The sequence below is a fragment of the Peromyscus leucopus genome, chromosome 1, assembly GCF_004664715.2.
Source record: "Peromyscus leucopus breed LL Stock chromosome 1, UCI_PerLeu_2.1, whole genome shotgun sequence".
Lineage (NCBI taxonomy): Eukaryota > Metazoa > Chordata > Mammalia > Rodentia > Cricetidae > Peromyscus > Peromyscus leucopus.
In genome coordinates, this window is record NC_051063.1 from 90,233,020 (window position 1) to 90,255,703 (window position 22,684).

The 22,684-nt window shown below is 43.8% G+C and overlaps 1 protein-coding gene across 1 annotated transcript in view; it reads right to left on the reverse strand.

The window, feature by feature from the left end:
* Positions 1-3,776: 3,776 nt before the first annotated feature.
* Insc (INSC spindle orientation adaptor protein) overlaps positions 3,777-22,684 on the reverse strand; it is a 110,639-nt gene continuing 91,731 nt past the window's right edge. Inside the window, 5 exon segments of the mRNA XM_028875887.2 lie at positions 3,777-4,307; positions 7,962-8,038; positions 9,347-9,502; positions 12,604-12,670; positions 20,513-20,691. Of these exon segments, the coding sequence (XP_028731720.1) occupies positions 4,179-4,307; positions 7,962-8,038; positions 9,347-9,502; positions 12,604-12,670; positions 20,513-20,691 (608 nt within the window). The 3' untranslated portion in view covers positions 3,777-4,178.

The following is a 22,684-nucleotide window of genomic DNA, read 5'->3' on the forward strand; positions in this document are numbered from 1 at the left end:
GCATGAAAGACACAAACTAGGAAGTTACTCTTGGCTCTACCTTGGAACTATTTTTATAAGCTTTATCAGGTTTTAGGTGGAAATTCTTGCTAATCACTCAAGCTAGCAGTCTATGGTCCAAAGCCACCTTAAAACTGATGAGGCTTTGAGGGTCTTACCATCAGAACTCTGTCATGTCATCCTGCCTGAGGGTAGGGGCATTTTTCCATGTCCTGTAGATTTTAACTCTAACTTCTACCCAGATCCTGATGCCATTCTTCCATTCCTATTTTAAACTTTCTCCCTCAAAAAGATCACCTTTCTGAATAACATTATTTTTTAAAGGCCCTTTAAGTCTTATTCTTAGTTTTCCATTCAACATCCAACTACCCTTTTTATTTTGCCCATTCTTTGAGTTATTAATAAAGCTTCTTTTATGTGTAATACCATCTCTCCATATTATGAATGTGTGTTGTGCAAAGACATTACCACAGGAACAGTAATTATTTCCAGGTTTAATGTAGCCAGGACAAAGCATAACAAAGCTGTGGGTTCCCTGAGGGCAGGATCTCTCACAAAGAGTCTTTCAGTGGAGCATGCCTGATGTCTTTTGTATCTTGGTGCCTTTGAAAAGGCTCAGCTCACTCAGTCTTAGTCTTAGTCTTTCTCACTCTAAACCACAACTGATATTTGAAAATTAGACCCATACACCCACAGCTCCCAGCTTTCCTTAACCAAGCAGAAAGTCATTAAGAAAGAAATGTTCTCTTTGACTTTTGAATATTTTCTTTAGCTCTTCCTTAGAGCTCTTCCCCTTAAAGTAAAAATGTAGTGTTGATTTTCCCTGTGACCTTCAGTGTTTAACCTGTTCACTTACTCATGGCTCTGCTCTATCATAACTGGTGATTGGCTGGGTAGAGACAGAATGGAGGAAAAAGGAATAGAGAGAAAGAAGACACAGTCTTGGTTCTGGATGTTTCATTCTGATGAGAGTGGTTGTCTGGTGAATGAGGGCTGAGTGATTTTGACACAACCAGGTCTGTTCTCCATTGCCTTCCATTCTTCTCTCTTCTCAAGCAGCTGATTCTTGAATGTTCTGCCATCTGTCTCTCAGTGGAGGGGACTAGGCAATAGGAGACACTGATGGAAGGTCAGAAAGTGGGAAAAGAGAGTGTGGATGTATCCATTCTGTGACCTCTCTGCTCATGCTCTACACGTCTGTTCAAGACTGAGTCTCTGTCACTCCCATAATTGCTCTCTAATGTCATGTGACCCTCTGCCTAAGGTTGCTAAGAGCAGTCTACAGTTAATCCCTGGCTGGCTCAACAGTCTCCAGTGGCTCCCTGAACTCATCTTACAAGTCCTCAGGTAGTCCTTTTACTGGAGTTCTTTATTTGAACTGAGTTAAATTCTGTTTCCTATCAGGACCCTGCCTGATAGATACTTAAAAAAAAAAAAAAAAAAAAAAAAAAACAAGTGTTACATTGAAGATTTTCAACATACATATTTCTCCTTTTCTTTAGTCTCAGCTTTTTCTGCCTTACTGACCAACTAGTCTGCAGAATGGGCAGACCTTTGACCTGCAACCCAACAAGTCCTCAGTTTATGCATTTATGAGAAAATCACTTTCTTCCCATCAACACAGGCTCCAGTTTCCTTAATAACTAAACGCAACGTTCACCTAAATCAATGATGCTCAAGTGGGGCCCACAATCTCCAACAGTTCACAAAATCCTTTTAGGAATTCTCAAAGGCCAAGGCTATTTTCATAGCACTGAAGATTTACTTGTGTAACTTGTATTTCCACTTGATGACGTTACTAATGGTACATAAGTGATGGTAGATAATATTGTACATTCAAGGTTCAAGACAGTGTCATCAACTGTGCTCCTGTTGAATTCTGCCACTCTTCCAAGTCTGAGTAACAATGTCACTTAGGAATATTTTTAATATAGTACTTGAAAATGTTACATTTATAGTGCTGTTTTAGTTTCTAGAATTCTTATTGACAAAAACTAGAACCGGACTCTAAACATTTCTGCTACATACTGAGCTATAAAGGGTGTCAGTTCCAAGAAGGCAGCTATGTAACTGAACTGTGGTCTAGTTGCTTTCTCCACTGTCTCTACTCACAAGGTCAACTGACAAGCCAATTATAACTGTTAAGACTGAGACATGTAGAAAGACTTTTTTTTTCAATCTTTCCAAACATTTAGATAATATTTGGAAACTGATAATATTTGTTCCCAACAATATGATTTGAGCTTCCAAGCATGGTACCTTCCCAGTGTTTAAGGACTCATCTGATGAGATCAGCCATGGTATTAACAAGTCATATGTTGATATATAATGAGAGGTGTCAACACCCAAACAGCTAACTAGAACCTTCTTCCTGAGGCTGGAGAAATGGCTCAATGGTTCAGAGCACTTGCTGTTCTTGCAGAGAACCTGGATCCAGTTCTTAATACCCACATGGCGACTATAACCATCTGCAACTACAGTTCCAGAATTTCTGGCCTCCATGTGCACTGCACACACATTCTGCAGACATACATGTAGGTAAAACATACATGTACGTAAAACATCCATAAACAAAAATAAATAAAATCTTAAAACATTAAAAACTTTCTTCCTAACTGTGCAAGCTTTGGACAGGGACTCGGAAGCCATTACTTGGTGTCTGAGCTCCATTGTCTCAGCAGTAAAAAGAGTTTCTTTATTTCCTCATCTGTCAAGTGACCTTTCCTGGTTAGAAAATAGACAAAGGAATAAGATATAGGTCAATATTAATGTATTCATAAATTAATATAGATGCTTCAAAGGATGGATGTGGTAAATGGCATGCAAGTGTTTCCCACTAGTACATCATCATCACTTTTCTTTATGGGACTTTGGAACAACAATGGCTCAGGCAATAGAAGTTGTCAGATTCATATTCTAGCATAACTTGCAAGTTACTGACCTCAGCCAAGTGATTCAGTAATATGATCATGCGTGGTAATATATCTGCGTACAGTGATGAATGACCATATGATTATTGTGAGGGGTAAAGGAGATATTAGATGCTTAGCCCAGGACCTGATGCATTAGATTAATTCATATACTAATAATATGGTGTTTGATAAATCTTTCTTGAGCTTTATAAAATCATATCATAGGGTAGGCAAGGTGGCTTGAGGGATAAAGGAACTTGCCACTGAACCTAATAACCTGAGTTGAATTCCTAGGACCCACATAATAGAACAACATAAACAACTTCCATAAGTTATCCTTTGACCTCCACACACATACCATGGCACACACACACAAATAATAAAATCATGTTATACATGATGACATCATAACTTCCAAAACTCATAAATCTATGTAATTCTTCAGAGCAGGGATATTGAAAAAGTAGCTCACTGAGATCAAAACACTTATTTCTGTGGTGTGAATACTGTCACCACGGTCAACCTATGAGCATGAGGACACTGACCACAGAGCTGGTAAGAAATTCTCAGTATCAGGCCACTCAAGCACCACCCTTCCCAGAAGCCTTCTGCAGAGGACTCATGCACTGTGCCTTGGCTCAGGACTCTCTTCACCAAAAGGACAGTTAACCAGGGTGGAGGAACCAAGGGAGGCTGAGTTTTAATGTACTCAGATATACATTTTAAATGTATTTATAAAAACAATACAACTCTCTCTGTACTTTTAACAGCTGGAGAAGTTCCTTCAGCATGCAACCATGAGAAGCAAAAACTGAGTTTAAAATACAATTCAAGCAGAAAATAAAAAATGGACACATTTTCCATAATTCCATTTATTAAAGAAAAACATTTCCTTACAGTACATCTGTCCAACTGTGAAATTCACTTTAAATTTCTGAAAAGAGTAAAACTAATTTTTAAAAAATGCTGGGCAGTTAAAATACCCTGGTTCAAAGTTATTTTTTTTTCCTTTTTAAATAGGCAAGAGTATATGCTGAAAAGAGGAAAAGCATTATGGTGGGAAATCACCTGTGACATCCTGTTATGTTAGCGTTAACATCTGCACAGCCACAGAAGCCAAAAGGAAAAAAAAAGCAAAACGATTCCTGAGAACCATCCATTTTCCCTTTCTATTTCATGTAAAAAAATAAATTACATATAAATAAGGAGGTGGGGACAGCTGGCGTGTTCTGAGAAGTGTGCATAGTGTGCCTCCTCTCCCACACACTACACAAAACTCTCCTCCATGTTGCTACACAGCAAGAAGGAATCCACAAGCCGAGGCTGGACCAGCTGCTGGAAGTCAGAGTCCTGGAGGCCTTCTGGGCAGACCCCGGCCAACCGACGCAGGGCAGCCTGGGAAGAAAGCAGAAAAGAAGATACAGGTCACACTGGGCCCTGTGCACATATGTGCTTCCCTCAGCTGCCCCATGGATGCATTTGGAGAAATGCGCTGCATTAACCAGGCAATTTAATCTGATTACCTGATACTTGTCCCATGATACTTTAGTAGCACCTTTGGTCACCATTGTGCCCTAATCTCCATGGTCACCTGATTTCATTTGCACTTGAGCCAGTGTGGAAGGCATCATCTGGAAGCTCTTAAGGATTTTAATAATAGTCTTACTGTCTCTGTTTTTGTTGTTGTTGTTGTTGTTGTTTTGTTTTGTTTTAATCACTCTGGGAAACTGTTTTAAGGATCTGGTCAACTTAGTGTTGTGTGTAAGTTCAAAATGTGTTCTTCTCAGAGACTGGGACTTCCAGAAACATCCATGGACTCGAATTATTGTTCTCAGATGCTCTGAGTAATTTACAGAAACAAGGACTATTCACTCACCCAAAAATGCAGCCAGTCCCTCCCAGAGCACCATGAGATGGAAAAGAAAGAGGGAGGAAATAGGAAACAGAGTCGAGGTAGATAAGGATGCTGTGGCTGAGAAATCCAAATCAAAGCAGGGTAAGCAGCAGGGGGGCAGGCAGAACAATGAACCAGCTCCCCTGCTCAACTCACTGAGCACTGGGCTCGCTTCTGCTCCTGGGCAGGTACCTTGCTTATGTACTTCGCTGTGACATGTCTCTCCTGCTCTTTCCTAGTTAGCAGCATTTATCTACCCTCACCTCTCCAGCAAAGCCATCCTTGGTTACCCTAACAAAGGAACAATTTGTGTCCCTTTACCTCTGTGCACACCTTCAGCTCACACACCCTCCTCAGCCTTATTTTCAGAGTCTCCTTTCTTGGGAGGGTTAAAGTCAATCGTCCCTGGATCTCATTCCCAGACACCCAAGTATTCAATGAAGACAGTTGCCTATTCCCAGCTGCTTTGCCATAGAAAAATCAATCCTGTTTGCCAGAGGTAATCCATGCTGCCATTTCCTCCACACGGAGATAGTAATTGAATTATCCTCCCCTCACCTGAGGACAGTCTTCAGGACAGAAAGAAGGCCTTAGGAACAGAAAAAGAGACTCCCAACTCCATCAACCTGGCTAGGCTCCTTGCATCTCTCATCTTGCTGCCCAGAGGCCTGTACCCCAATGTTGGAGCCTTTAATAAGCCAAGCAATGAACATCCACCAGCATCAGTGGCTAGGGGATGGGAGCAAGTCAACTAATTGCAAAAGTTGCACAAGAAATAGTATTCAAACTCAAGGTCACGTAAAAATGCAAAGGTCTATATAAAGGCTTTTGCTCTTAGAACATTCTAGAATCAGGAGAGAGATACAAATCTTTCTCAAGTTAAAATAGTGAGACCAGTGCCATGAGAGAGTGGGAAAGAAAGAACATGGCTAGAACAAGAGGGTCTTTTCAAGCCCAGACCTCCAGAGAATTTCAAGTCTAGAACATGAATGATATGGATTACATCAAAAGACAAGCAGAGAAACTGGGGTTATGCATGGTGTATTCCCTGCTTTTGTATCACAGGGGGATCCTGGGAAACATCATCAGATGGGTATTCAGAGCTGAGCCTCCAGAGCTGAACAAAGTATAGAGATGGCATTTGTTTGGGGCTTGGGAAAAGACAATACTTCCAGCAGAGTTGGAAAAGACCTGGAAATGATAGGAGGCCTTCATGTCCCATTGTCAGGTCAGACCCATACTAACTAAGAAGGGCTGAGTGAGTGGATGGTGGTATGGTAAATAATGGAAAATCATGGACAATTCCATGCAAGTTGTATGAAAGCATCATGAGTCAAACTCTCATAGGAGAATTCACTCAGCATCACATGGGGGGTGGATTAGAAAGGGGCTCTTCTCAACATCCAAGAATAAATGTAGTCCCTTTCCACTTGAAAGTTCTCTGAGTGATTGAAGATGGCAACCAAAACCTTCTATGTACTCTCGAGAAAAATGCCAGTAGTAATAGCAACAAGCCCTCACAACTGAGGCAGCCTATAGTTTCCCAAGTGCTCCCAACGTCCTTGACTCTATCAAGTCCTTCAGTCAGGCAGTTGCTGCTGCCAGAGTGATGAAGATCAGGGAATTGGGGGCCAATTATTATGTGTTTGTCAGCGATGAATTGCTCCCCATTTTGCTTGATAGAAAAATAGACTCAAGAAGGTTTGATCTCTTTTTTCACAAACTCCTCACTGGAATAGCAACTCCAGTTGTCAGTGTTGCTGATTTCCAGCCCTGCTCTATAACAGAAATCACAGGTATCTGCAGACTCCATTAGAGATGTCGAAGTTGCCTTCAAATAGTATTTACTACCACGAGCAAGCATGGTTTTAATATGCTTTGTGCATAAATATTGAATAGTGGTTTTAGCATAATTGGTGCCCTTTTAAAGCTCCACATTAATTTTTTTATGCATTTAAAAATTATTCAGAAAATGGGAGGAGAATGTGTTAGGAATAAGAAATCCAGAGTGCATGGAGGGGGAAAGGGGCCTAATGGGGGTGAATATGCTTGAAATACATTATATGCATGTATGAATTTGTCAAGAAAAGAGTCTGAGAAGAGGTTAAAAATCTTCACCAGACTTCCAAAGGCACGAGAGATAAGAGCATCCAAGCTGGAGGAGAGCTCTCTCCTATCTCCACAGCTATATCCCCAGAGTCTAGAAAAGGAAGTAGCACATCAAACCATTCAGCAAATATTTCCTAAATAAGAATTAGAGCACTTTGATCTACTCAGTGACACACAGCTCACCAAAGTACAGCCAGGACAGGCCTGTTGATGGCAATGCCAGCTGCTTCTACAACTTGACGGTGTCCATCTAGAACTCCCAGAAATGAGCTGAGCTCAGTGAGTGGGACAAGGAGAGTGCTTTGTGATGACCCAACTTGGAGAAACCCTACATTCACTACTTCTCCCCTGCGTCCTTTGAGGGCCAAAGATCTGGCTCTCTCTTCTGAAAGCTAACTACTTCCCCATGGCACCACACTTCTAGCTCATCTGCCACTCTGCTCTAGAGCTCATCACAGCCCCACCAGAAGATAAGTGTGAACAAAGCATGTATTGCCCATCTGCTACAGTTGAGTAGTTTCCTAGTACCCAGAAGTGGGATGCTCCCAGGATGCACTTGCTGGGGTTCAAGAAGATCTTAGCAGCTGGTTGAGTAACCCTCACTGTCCTGTCATGCCCTTTATAGTCATTTCTACAGCAGACAGGTGCAGCTACTTGGCAGGAGGGACCCTGCAGTGTTACTCCTGGGAGTGAAAGGAGACTTTCTCATAATTGTTCACTTTGGACAGACAGCTCTCTATTTCCTGGCTCCTGTGTTCTGGAGGCTCTATGACATCAACTACCACCTAGCAGCCCTCCAGCTCACCTCTCCAGTTTTAACATGCTATTGTGAGTCCCTAGAACCTAAAAGATTCCTCATCTTTTACTTGATTTTTGTCACAACTTAATCAGTTAATAGAAAGCAACAGCATACTGGTATTTTAATATAAAACCCAAAGTCTAGAGCAGTATCAAGGCATATCCAACTATGGCAGATCCAGCAGCCCTGACCTCAGTCTACCTTCCTGAAAGCCTTGGGGGAAGCTGAGGGCAGGCTGAGAACTCACCAGGCACGCCACGAGTACAGCATCACTGCTGTTCCTCTCAGATGGGGATCTGCAGAGCTCAATGAGGCGAGACATACCTGCACAAGACACAAAGAGATTTCACAGCTGGGTTAGAAAAGCCTGGCCAGGCTGACCTAGAGGTGCTGGCCAGTATCACCCACAATATATTTTTATGCCAGTCTGCAGAGGAGACACTGAACCCACCTGGAGGAATATTTTCAGGAAACTTTCTACTTTCTGCTCACGGGCGAGAAAAGTAAAATGTCAAAGCCAAACCCACAAGTGCCAGAGCGCTGGCTTGGGCTGATCTTTGGTAAATGCTGCAGACATGTTGCCCATTTCTCGGAGCAAGGATTTGGGAGTATATACTTCCAGTTTTAGCAGTATAATGTTTAACCTTCACACCTGTGCACTGGGACCTCACAGCTATGTATTTCTCTAATTGGCTATATCATTCAGAAAATACACTTTAGCTAAAATTATAGAAAACTATAGGCCCCATTAACATTTATAATCCTAGGGATTTATTGGGAAAATGTTGCCACAAGCCACAAAAAGATACATGTCCTTGCTAAAAACATTCTTCAACCCACCCATAAAGCAGGGACTGTTCTGTCTACCAGATATACTTTGAGCATCACTCTCATGATTCCGACATGTAGACCATTCTATCTGTCACCACTCTGTGCTCAGGGCTGGTATTGTATTCCTCTAGAACAGTAGATCTCAACCTTCCTAATACTGCAACCTTTTAATACAGTCCCTCATGTTGTGGTGACCTCAACCATAACATTATTTCATTGCTACTTCATAACTGTAATTTTGCTACTATTATGAATCATAATGTAAAAAACTGTGTTTCCAGGTGGTCAACTCCTGGGAAAAGGTCATTTGACCCCCACCAAAGGGGTCATAACCTACATGCTGAGAACCACCGCTTTAGAACTTAGCAGAAAATGGAGGTTCTGGAAATATTTAGGCAAATAGGAAGCTAACAATGATAGAGAGAAATAATGGATACTCTGATGGCAAGTAAGTGAACAAAGTAGTGAATAAACAAATAACCCAATCAATGAATTACTGGGTAAATAAACAAATGAATGGAGAATAAGTAAATAAATGAGTACATGGGTGCGAAGGAAATAGTTGGGTTCTGAATGACAAGGAGTCGGCAGTTGAGTCAATACCCTGGTTTAATTTTATCTCTTGTTACAATTTAGACTAGGGGCTATCCCCACAGTTTCTACCCCACAAGTCGCAGCACACAAAAGAGTGGGGTTCACCCCAGTTAGCCCTAATATGCTGCCCACTGACACACCATGAAATCACAGCTACTTCCATCCCAAGCTCCCCGTTCCATTCCAACCCCAGGCAGCATCACTTACAGCTGAGCCGCACGGCCTCCTGGGCTACATCCGGGTCTCGGCAGAGGCGGGCCAGCGTCACTGCAGCCTTCTGCTGTACCCTTTCACAGGCTGCCACTTCAGCAGCAGTCCCAGACCTTGGCTTCTCAGACAGCATGCCCATGATGAGCTGGACACCTGGGCGGGAGGCAACAGACAATTTGGGCAGTGTAGACTCACCCCCAGTAATGAGCTTTCCTAGTGCAGCTATCTGGACAGATGGAAGAAAGGCTTAAGCAAAGGCTTGGGGCAGGGGAATCTCAAACAGAGGTGGAAGCTGGATATGGTCGCCTTTTTCTTCTCATCCATGGGGATGTGTCTGATTCTAGGCACCACATCACTAAAAACATCTAGAAGACATTCTCACTTTTTAAAGCACCATTATTGGTTTTATGGTTTATCTCACAGTGTGTTATATGCACTCTGTGTTATATGCACAGTAAATGCTCAGTCCCCTCAGACCTCACAATGGCCTCATGGGCATGACCATGGTAAATCTACTTTGAGGTCCAGAGCAGGGTGAGCCTCTTGCCCAGAGGACACAGCACATGAGGGTGCTAGGTGGAACTTGGATGACTGGTCCCATTACCTTGTCACCTCTGATGGGGCTGCATCTGTGACAGGCCAAAGGTGCTGAGTCCCATGGCAGCAGGTGTCTTAACTTTAGGCTGGAGAACCACTAGAGCAAATGTATGCACAGTGGGAGTGCCAGGTTGAGGCTGCATCTAGTTCACTCAGGAGCCTCCTATCTCCTCCCTAAACGAGATCTGTCTCCTGATTGTTCTATAAAGAATACCCATATCCATGTCACTAGCCTGTCTTTGCCCACCCTTTCTGAGGGGAATGCCCCTTTGCCTCTTATTCTCCAATATCTCCCATCTACAGGTTTGCAGCAGCAGCCCACCTTCTGTGTACGCTGCCCCTCCCCCCACCACCCTAGTCCCGACCAGCCAGGTAGGAACTTAAACTAGACATGATCTAAAGATATGCTTTACTTTATTTTGTGGCTTCAATAATTATGTTGCATGAGAGTTGATGATTTCCATAAAAATCTAGATTTCTGATTTCTAACATTTGTCTTCTGAATTGACAATAGTGACCCCACATACATTCTATATGGCCAGCAGCTTATTGTTGTTGTTAATTTCTACTTTTGTTTTATATTAAGACAGGGATGTGCTATGTATCTCAGGCTGGCCTGGAACTGGCTATGTAGCCGAGGCTGGCCTGAAACTCAAAATCCTCCCACTGCGGCCTCCTGAACCGGAGTCCACAGTGGTGAAAACCTACCGTGTGCCTGGCATTGTGCTGGGCAGCGGGGACATGGAGTTTAATGAGCCCCCAGGACATTTGTCCTAAAGGTTCTTCCTGTCCATAGTGAGGCCCTGCCCTGGCTGGAGTGTTGATGTATGAGATAGCAGAGTCACAGAGGGGGGCAGGAGGGTAGTAGCATCTGAACACCAGAGCTGTACGGGGTGGGCTGGAATTCTGGCTGTTTATTCATGAACAATATGGCCTCTCTCTTTTCCCTCTGAAAAGTGAGAACAGCAATGTTTGCTCTCTGGAGAGTGTGCTTCCACGCCATCTTCAGTTTACTATTATTAATGAGATCGGGCTAATCCTTGTCCACCTCATCTATTTGGCTGTGTCTGGATCCCGTAAATGGATCTACATTTACAACCTGTGACTTAGTAATGGGTTCTCAGAGCCCAGACTATTTAACAGGGTTTTCCTTTATCAAGACCCGGGAGTCTCCTGGAGGCTTCTAGTGGCCTCTTGGTATGTCACTGCCATTTGGATCCCTCAAATCCTGTTCTACTCTGACAAATACTGTCTTCCTTAAACTCTCTCTCTGTGAAATCTGGTACAGGGCTCATCCTGGGTCAGACACTGCCCTGACACTCTTCATGGTTATCCTCACACTCTCCAGAGAGCAAACATTGCTGTTCTCACTTTTCAGAGGGAAAAGAGAGAGGCCATATTGTTCATGAATAAACAGCCAGAATTCCAGCCCACCCCGTACAGCTCTGGTGTTCAGATGCTACTACCCTCCTGCCCCCCTCTGTGACTCTGCTATCTCATACATCAACACTCCAGCCAGGGCAGGGCCTCACTATGGACAGGAAGAACCTTTAGGACAAATGTCCTGGGGGCTCATTAAACTCCATGTCCCCGCTGCCCAGCACAATGCCAGGCACACGGTAGGTTTTCACCACTGTGGACTCAGTGAGTTAGTCAATAGCACTTGGTAAGCCACAAAGCACTCTCCAGATGGCAGCTATCCCAACCTCAAAGGCACAGGCAAGTGGCAGCCTGCTGTCATCAGCCACTTCAGCCAAGACTCCAAGTGCTGAAGGAGGAGAATACAAGTGACACCACGCAGCCTCTCCTCTTGGCCTCAGCTGGCTCGGCACAGTTTCTCATTATTAGCTCAATCTCAGGAAATTAACACAAAATGGTGTGTTTCAATTAGTCCCAGGGAACGGGCAAGTGCATGTTTGTTAAGACAGCAGGGCAGCCTGGGGGAAGGGACTTTAGGAGAGCCGAGGTACCCAGGCTCCCAGCTCACTCTCATTAGTGTCTCAGGTCTCCAACTGCTTGCTAATTGCTCCCTTATTCCTCAGTCACAGGAAACTCCAGCCACCCCAGCTCTGTTCCCAGCTGCAAGGCAGCCACCTTGTCTTTGACAGAAACTGCTTACATCAGCCTTCAGGCTGACAGGCCCAGGTTCCAACTCTCCTTGACCATGAACGCATAAGGTAGAACAGAGGGTCAGTTGGAAGGGAGATTCCCTTGGAGAATGGTGGGGGCAGCCCAGCTGCCTTCTCCTCCTCCTCACCTCCACTCCTTCCCATACATTAGCTTTCCATGGAGGCCAAATGGAATAATGTGAATAAATAGCAACATCTCCTCACTTGGGGACAATCTTGCCCCCCTCCCTGCCTTTTTGTCCTCATGCCACTATCACGACCTGGCATTATCTTTTTTGTTTTCTATCTCCCACTAGAATTGAAGCCTATGAGGGCAAATGAGCATTCCATCTTTGGCCAGGTTATACACAGAATTCTGTGTGTTTATGTGTGTGCTCGTGCATGCATGTTCATGTATTTGTGTGTGTATATGCTCATACAGACGTAGAAATGTATGTATATTTATATATCTGCACATAGGATTTACACAAGCATGAAGGCATGTGGTGCCGTATACCCTGATAAGCCACAGGACATTCCCAGACATACCATTCTCCTGAATGATGTCGGAGGCACACTGCTCCAGCACAGACATGTTTGCCAAGATGGTCACAATCTGGAAAATGGAATTGAGAAACTGTAAAACAGACACGCACAATTCCCAGGGTACTCTCTGAAGGCAGGTCAGCTGGGGGCTGCAGAGTGATCCTCCAGCCTGGCTCCCTACTGTACATCTGCCCATCCTTTCATGGTATTGTCCTCTGTTCCCATGGGCTCCTGCGACCCAGATTTAAGTTCCGGTGGCTGGTGCCCATTCATCAGTGGGTGGCTCTGAAATGGTTGTCTGGGGGCCCCACAGGTAATGAAGTTGAAGCCCAGCTGTTTGGATGCAGGAACCCTCTTAGCCTAACCCCTAAAATCCAGACAAAATTGGCAGGTTCCTGGCCCCTTATCTCTTCTGTTCTGGCTTGATCTCCTGACTCTTTGATCCACCTTTAATTAGGTTCACCTACGTCAATTTCCTTTCCTGATACTGACCTTCAAGGTGAAATGAAAAAAGGCTCAGCTCGAGGCAAGAGAGTATGTACAAAAGGTAGATTCTGATGAGAAAGTTTAACTTAGCCACACTTTACAAGTCTGTGGTCTACAAGCCTCAATTACAGATCACCACTGGAGGACTTTGTCATTAATGATAAGATACTGACATTCAGTGGATATCCAGGATTGGTTACAGTCAGGTAGGTTATAGTTACAGGCTTTAACATACCCTAGTCCCCCATGGCACGATAAAGGGGTCTCACTGCACAGAAATGGAATAAGGAATATCCAACAAGAGACCCAAACTATAAATGATGTAAAGAATAAAAAAATAAACAAGATAATGTTGTTGGTTGTTTTTTACTCTCTTTGGTTCTTTTACTCTTTGGGGCCCCACCACCCAGCTCCCAAATAAATACACAGAGACTTATTATTACTTAAGAATGTCTAGCCTTATCTTGGCTTGTTACTAGTCAGCTTTTCTTAAATATCCCATTTATCTTTTGCCTCTTAGTTTTTTTCCTTTTCTTACCCCTGTGTATCTTACTTTCATTCTTACTCCATGGCTGGCTGCATGGCTGGATGGCTGGCACCTAGCATACTTCTCTTTTTTTCTTGCTCCTTGATCTTTTTTTCCCTTTCTATTTATGCTCTCTACCTACCAGCCCCACCTATCCTTTCTCCTGCCTTGCTATTGGCCACTCAGCTCTTTATTAGACCAATCAGGTGTTTTAGACAGGCAAAGTAGCAGAGCTTCATAGAGTTAAACAAATGCAACATAAAAGAATGCAACACATCTTTGCATAATCAAACAAATGTTCCACAGCACAAATTAATGTAATACATCTTAAAATGATATTCCACAACAAGCTGAGGATGGAAGTGTGGGTACTATCAACAGAGATAGCCTGTAATAGTGTTCCTAAAAGAAACCACATGGCGGAAATGTGCCTGTCTCTACAGAAGCAGAGAGCATGCAGATGACAATCAAAATAAACAGTGAAATAAAAATAGTATTTCTTCCAGGTGTGAGCCCATTCCCCAGACAGTTTCTTTCAAGCTGATGGGATGGTCTGAGCAGGGGCCATGCTCCAACTCTGAGATGGCAGTGATAGTGTACAGAGGATAGCACAGGAAGCTTCAATCCTAAGCATGAATGATACGCAAAGTTTGCCAAGAAAGAACATTCACTGAATTTTAACTGGTTTAATGTTAGCATATTACTGTCCATAATAAACCGTCTAAAAGATCTCTTAAACAGAACAGAAAAAGTACCATAATAATAGAATATCTATCTCTCCCTCCCTCTCAATACATGTTGACTATGGAGACAGATCTATGCATCAGCCCCTCCCCACTCAGACCTGGTCAGGGGCTGGATGGGTAAGTAGTGACTAGAGTAAGATGTTGGGAGAGCGCAGGGAAACACCTCAAAAACCTAATTCTGAAGTCAACTGCAATGCCCAGGGTTTCATGAAAGGAGTGGTAAGTACATATTGAAAGTTCTTTTACCCCTATTTCAGAATAGGGAGTATTTGTGGGCTCAGTGGAAGAAGCTAGAGAGAAAAGATAGGTTATAGATGCAGCCCTCAAATGGAAGGTTCCCCAAGAGCCATAAGGTGAACAGTCATAAGAGAGACACAGGGGTCAAGTCAGATTGTAGTGCATCCAGCTCTCTTTGGGCTGTTAGTAACACCAAGAGCACAGCCTGCTCTGACCACACAGGGGCTGCCATGCCCCACCCTTCAGCAGACAGACATTTCTGAATACAGACTCTCATTTAACCTGTACATTCATGAAGAAAGGAAGGAAGAGAGGGAACGAGGAAGGGAGGAAGCGGAATAAAAGCTTTGTCTTCAGCAGCGGCTTCATTATATGGCAATCATTAGCTGAGTCACAGGCACCAGGTAGGTCTTTGTGTTGGACTAATTTAGATCCTGTTAATGAAAATTACTTCCTCCTTACAGAGCCTGTACCCCATGTGGTTTTCTGAGGTGCAGATGAAGTAATCAATTAAGCACAATTTGAATAAATGCCAATTATACCCTGCTTGGAGTCTCCCTTTTGAAACACACTTGTATGCACCGTGATAGAGAGGGGAGAGAATCCAATGTTTTCACCTAGCAGTTAGTTAGCCCCACAACTGCAGTTTTAAGGACAGCTGGTTTACCTGGCTGGAAGCAAGCTAGCAATGCTATCAGGATACGGAATGCAGGAGCCAGATCCACAGTTTCTCCTGGCCCAGACTTATTCAACTGATGCAAAATCAAGGCCTGTTTTTCATGATCTCTCTGTAGTTACCTAGTGAGCACAGAGGACACTGGCCTCAAGAAATAGCCTAGATGAGAGGTAGTGTAGGCTTAGATCCTGGCTCCATCTCTTGTTATCCACATGACTCTAGCAATGGTACCCAAACTTCTGTGCCTCGGTTAATGAAAGGATATATGTTTCCTATTGCTGCTATAACAGATTACTGCAAACTTAGTAACTTAAAACAATTTATTATCTTGTAATGCTAGAGCTCTGAAGTCTTAAACAGATCATATTTGATTAAGGTGCACACACACACACACACACACACACGTTAATTCTAGGGGCTTTGCACACACACACCTGTGCACGTTAATTCTAAGGGCTTCTGGGGAGAACCAGATGAACAGTAATCTGTGTGGCACACACTTTCTCTCTCACCTGTGCTGGAGAGATGGTTTAGTGCTACCAGAGTCTGGGCTCCAGCATCCAAGTGATAAGTTAAGAAAGCCCCAGGCTAAAGGAGAGACTCCACAATTGCACACAGGTACATACATCTGCATACACATGTCCATACCCCCACATATTTAAGTAAATGGATAAATAAACAAACAATTATTTTTAAAAGACTGTGTACTTTATATATCCTTCAATTTGGGGACTGTATCTTCAACCCAACTTTTCCATCTAACTTTCTCCACTCAGCCCACAACATTTATTGTCCCAAAACAAGAGAAAAAGAACTGTCAATAATGAAACCCTAGCCATTTTCTTTGATTCTAGTCCTCCTCACTCCTCACATAAAAGCATGTGTCATTATATTGGACCCACCTGGATGAAATTCCTAGGTTAAGAGCCTTAATTAATCACTTTGTGCAAAATCCCTTTTGCTATGTACAGTAAGTTATTCATTGATTTGGGGGAATAGGAATGGGCATCTCTGTGGAGTATCACTTGGTATAAGCACCACAGGAGAGCACGGTAGAGAAAAATAAGTCATAAAACTATTATAAGCATTCACGGTGTCTTATCAATCACCCAGAACACTTGCTAAATTAAACAAACATAGCTGGGTGGTGGTGGCATATGCCTTTAATCCCAGCACTGGGGAGGCAGAGGCAAGCAGATCTCTGAATCTGAGGCCAGCGTGGTCTACAGAGTGAGTTCCAGGACAACCAGGGATACACAGAGAAACCCTATCTTGAAAAACAAAAAACAAACAAACAAACCAAACCAAACACAGCATGCCTCTAAGAGGCAGGGCCTGAAAGTACCCAGACCTTGAATGATTTATTCAAGGAACACTAGCAATGTGACAGCCACATGAAGGGGCTGAACACTGATGTTACCAAGAGGTACTGGAATGGAGATCACCTCAAGGGAATGAAAGGTTTCATATTTGGAGACTCTGTGGTGGTTCAAGTGAGTATGGTCCCCATTCATCTATTTGAAGACTTGGTCCCTAGTTGGTGGAACTATTTGAAAAGGAATAGGTAGGATGGATATGTGGCCTTGTTGGAGGAAGTGTGTCACTGGGGTGGGCTTTGTGGTTTCAAATGCCTACACTATTCCCATTTAGCTCTCTCTGCCTCACACTTATTGATAAAGATGTGAGCTCTCGGCTACTGCTCTAGCACCAGGCCTGCCTGTCTGCCTGCTGCCATGTTCCCTGCCATGATGGTCATTGACTCTAATTCTCTGAAACCATAAGCCTCAAAGAAACTCTTTCTTTTACAGATTGCCTCAGTCATGATATTTTACAACAGCATTAGAAAACGAAGGCAGAGCCCTTCCTAGCTAGAAAACATCCAATGCCTTCTGTGGCATTCTGAAATCATCTTTCAGTTGGCATACAAAGACCATAGGAAAACTGAAGTAGATAACAAATTAACCCAGACCAGCAGGGGGTCCCCATGTCACTAGTTCAAAAATAAGTGTTTCTGATTGGTAGGAAGTGGGTTGGTTAGTCTTCTAATAGCACACAGAGGAAAAATGATCATCTTGGGCTCCCCTAGAGCAGGTGGTCCAGAAACCCTTGCTTACAGGCAGACATGACGTCACAGCCTAGGTTGTGTCACATCCCTAGCACTCTTAACAGTCACTCTGACCACACCTTGACTCCACCAGCATCCCTCCTCACCCTGAAGATTACAGTGCATGGAAAACAAGAGAAGTATGTCCAGAACACTCATCAGAGGTAAGTGGTCTGGCCTGACAGACCTTATGACACAGAACACCTGGTATACATCTAACAGCAAATCATGGGTACTTCTATGTTGCCCAGGGATTCAGACTAAAAAAAAAAATCCAATGTTCATAAAACTGTAATTAACATTACTCTTTAATCAGAAGCTAGCCAATGATGTCAAGCATGGCTCTGGAATTCCCTTCCTCTTCCTCCTCCTTCTCCTGCTCCTCTTTCTTCTTTTCCTTCTTCTTCTTCTCTCTCCCCCCCCCCATGATGTGTGTGTTCATGTATGTATGCATGCATGTGGAAGCCAGAGATCGATCATTCTCCACCTGTGTATATTGAGTGGTCTGCCCTGAAGCTAGGGGTTCCATGGACCCACTTGTCTCCTCCTTCCAGCACCAAAACTGCAGGTGTATGTGTCTTTGCTCAGCTTTTATGTGGGTTCTACAGATTTGAATCAGGTTCTCACACTTGGGCAGCAAGCATTTTACCAAGTGAACCATCTCCCCAGCTCCATCCAGCTTATAGTACTTTTCAACCTTACACACACACACACACACACACACACACACACACACACACACACACACACACCCCTAGTATGTGTCCACACACAACCTGAAGCCAGACATGCCACCCATTACTTCACACCATACAACATTCCCCACTGAATTAACTGTATTTCCTAGCCCTCCATTCTTGCCCTAAATTAGGCATCTCCATCTAGACCATCCCAATCTATCCTATTATAGTAACCTACCCCACTCACTACTGAGTACCCACTTCGGTTCTAAATGCTTTATGAACACCATCCCATTTAATCATATAAGGGCCAGAGGAGAGAAGAAATGTTATTATCTGCATTATACATATGAGAAAATTGTGGCTTAGAGAGATTAAGAGATTGGTCCAAAGTCACAGAGCTAGGAAACAACAGAGACAGGATCTGAGCTCAAGTGCACCTAAGCCCAAAACTTGTGTTGTTTCTACTCTTATTTACACACATGGCAGAGACTTGGAAACTACAGAAGGCTTTTGAGACACAGGTCACTATTACAACTCCCAGTATTTTGCATTCCTGATCAATGGATTTCTGGTAAGTAGCATAGATACTGAAGTCACAGAAACAATATAAAATGTGGTCATTCTAAAGTACCAAACAGACTACGAATGTCTACAGAAATGTAGGCAGCATCTACCTCTGTGAAAGCAGTTCACAGACAGGTTCGTCACATTTCTGTTGTAAATACCCTCCACTTCAGAGGTGATAGACACTGCTTGTGCAAAGGCCTTAGAGGCTGTCCTTCCCTGCCCTATTGTGTCCGTGGTTAGCTCCCTGCACAGCATGGCCTCTGTATAACACCCCATGGGTGTGAAATCATGGGACCATGAAGACTGCTACTTGAATAGGGTCTTCTTTTACTTTTTAATTTTTTTTATCTTTTATTCTTTTTAAGATATGGTCTTAAGTTGGCTTGAAACCCTCTAAGTAGCTGAGGGTGACCTTGAACTTTTGATCCTCCTACCTCTACTTCCCAAGCGCTGAAGTTACAGGCATGCACCACTGTGCCCAGTTGTGGGAGTCAAACTCAAGGCTTTGTGTATGGGAGGCAAAAATTCCACCAACTGCACTACATCCCCAGTCTAGGACAATCTTCTTAATGCCTGATATCCAGATGTAACCTGTGCTATCTTCCTCTAGATTAGTGGAAGCAGATGGAAAACCCAGATCCATGGCAATGTTCTTGGGTCTATACCCAAAGGTGAGCATAGAATGGGCTTTGCCAGTGAGGCTTTGGCTTGACAAATTAAGTGGAGTTGGCTTGCCTAGATGATGGAGGAGTTCTCACTGTCCAAACAGAGGTTCACTAAGTACATACATAGCCAAGACCAGGAAGCTTTGCACAGCATTGGCGTCACTGGCATGCTCATTACCGGAAGCCTCACAGGGTATTTAATTTCTTAAGTATTTCAGGGGGCGGTGAGCACTTCAGAGCCCAATTCATCTTCTTTGTCTTCATTACAGAGAGCCCTCTGATCACCTTAATCGTCCCTCTGCCATAGCAAAGAGCCATTTGTTTCTTTAATGGGTATGCTCTCTCTAGCTAAGTGGCTGCTCAGAGCCAGGGCAGAAGGTGAAGCCATCCTGAGGACAGCAGGAGATGTGCCAGGCTCAGGCAGGAGGACAGGAAAAAAAACCCTCTTGAACCCCAATGCAGGGTGAGTGTCCCCTTGCCTCCTATTTAACAATATCCCCACTCCTATGAGGTACCCTCAGTGAGACTTCATGGGGAGGGGGAGCTGCCATTCCTCATAGTCAGGTAAGGGACTCTGCAGAGTCATGGGCCATTCACACTGGAAGCAACATCACATTCTACACACAAGGTTCTCCCTCAGTGCTGTGTACAGTGTTAGCTCCAATGGGGCATCCACTCACTCTACAGCATCTTTGTGCCAGAGTCTACACTAAGAGTCTGCATTCACCAGTTCATCTGATTCCTTCATGGACTCTGTAATTATGTATACACATTTTACAAATGAAAAAAGAATAAATTGCCCAAAGTAACACGATTATTTACAGCAAAGATCTGCTGTATCCATGTCATCACCTGTCTCCAAAGGCCTTGTTCTTATTGTGTCCCCACTGGATCTCATCTGACATGACCAGAGTAAGCCCAGGGTAGGGCACTTGAAGGTGAAGGTGCCCTAAATCATGTGGGAGAAAGGTTCAAGAGGAGGCACCTAGCTAAAGAAGGAGACACACAATGAAGACCAACATGGGGTAGACCCTCCAGCCCTGTGCCCATAACTAACACCTAGAAGAACTATAATAGGCACTGAGTATCAGAAGCCAATAAATCAGGCAAACGATAGGCCTGTGTGAATGTGATCTCTTCCTGTTCCCACCCTGACTATTTGTGGGCTTGTCCTACTCCAAGAGGTAAACTGTAGAAGTCTGGGCCTCCCTAGGCTTCTCACCTGGTCCCGAGTATAAGGTGTGTCCACTCTCTGTTTATCACTGCAGGCTTCCAGGAGGACACGGATGGCATTCAACTGTAGAAGCATCTCACAGGCCATTTTGTCAAAGAAGGTGATGTTGGCAAGGGCCGCAGAGGCCAACAAGAAGACTTCCCCCGATGAGGCCTCTTGGCACAGTTCTGGATAGTGAAAAGGAAGAAACAGTTCAAGGCCAAGGGTATGCACATGACTGATCTCCCTTGATACCCACAATAGCTCTGGGAGACTATTGGGTGGGAGTCTTGATACTGGTTTTGGAGATGAACAAATTAGTTACTAAGAGAGAACTATGCCATCTGCATAGATAGCAGAACTGGGATTGGAACCACTGTGTGTGATTCCTGCTCACCCATAAGTATTTTATTGAGTGAACCCTAGGTCCTTGGATTCTTGGGATTGGGCAAGATGGACCAAACAGGTCACACCTTTGCCATTGTATTACATAATTCTTTGCTAGCAGACAATAGAATGTGAACCTTTAAAAGTTGATATAAATAATTGCCAATTCTGATAAATATGAGAAGGAAAACAGATAAGTGCTAAGGCAGAGAATAAACAGGATCTGTTGGGTCACATAAGGACAATGTCTCTAAGAATGTGGCTATAAATCTGAAGCCTCAAGAGAGGAAAGGAGCCAGTCATGAAAATATTTGGAGGAAGGATTGTTCTAGATGGGAGGAGTAGCATGTGCAGAGGCCATGAGGCAGGAAGACATTCCCATCTCTCCAATGATGTACATTAGGATGTTAAATTTGCCTGAAGGAAGAGACTGAAGTTAAAGCAGAGACTCTGCTTTCCAGCCACCCTTCTGCATCTCCTTTTGGTCTTAGATGGCAAAGGTCATGTGGCTGCAGAAGTACTACACAAGCTCCTGGGTACTATGGCTCTCTCTTCAGTTCAGTGGTTACGATTCAGTACTAATTGAATGTCCCCACCTGCCATTTGTAATTGTACTAAGGCCTTTTAGAAGGACAGTGCCTATCCCTCCATTACCTTGGCCATCACAGAACTTAAAACAGATGGCCACCTTAAGAGTCACAAGAGGCTCTGTCCATGGTGCTGCTTGTCCCAATGGCCCAAGCTTCCAAGTCTCAGCTCTAACTTGGGTTACCAGTCAGGATGTGACAGGTCAAGCCCTGTCCTATATGTAACACTTCTACAGAGACAGAGAAAGGAAGGCCACACTCCAGAAAATAGCCCAGAAGAGGAAGAAAGTTTGGAGACAAAGATGAGATAGGCCCCATGCTGGTTGATTCTTCAGAGTTCTGGTACTGCAGCTGGTATCTTCACAGATGGAGCTCTAGGTCCCCCTAAAGTGGGATGGACGGGAATATCACCCAAACACCTAAGGTCTTCTTTGTGCTGTGCCACTGCGTTTGGACCCATTCTCAAGGGAAAAAAGGATATGTTCAGGTATGGAAGTTAAGTCCCACGGGAGCAGCCATGGGTACAATTTCTTGAGCATTTACTCTGGGACAGGAGCTGCTTTAAATTTCCACATCATTCAGTCATGATCTTTACAGTAATCTAGTTTTGTTGTGACTTTATAAATTAAATACCTGAGGCTGTGATTTGCTGAGATCTTATAGCTAGTAAAGAACAACTCTAGGCCAACCTGATTCCAAAATTCCTATGTTTTCTATACTTCAGATTGCCTCTTCTTTCAACCTCTTGACTCATTCTTTATGATGCCCCCATAGATATAGGTTTCAGTTCTATCGGAGAGGTAATGTCTACTACCTCTGAAGTTTTCTGTTCCCTGTAGACCAGCCCAGACGTGACCAGCAAACATATAGGTCTCATCACCCAGGGCTAGGACCACAGATTAGCCAAGTAATTAGAAGTCCCTCACAGCCAATGCTCCCCTCATCCCCTGACTGGGGAAAATCATTGGGGGCATCTGACCCCCTCCAAGCTCACCTCTCTATATCCAGGCTTTGGTATGAGACCACTCCACTGCTAGATTTGTCCCTAGGTATAAATGCTGCCCCTCGTCCTCATGCTCTTGCCAGTGATGCTGACACATCGATTATTAGCACAGCCATCTAAGTGCCTTTTAATTTTGCTGCACATTTATTGGAACTACAGTCTGAGTCACCTGGGATGTGTTAGGGAGATTAAATTGAGGATTCC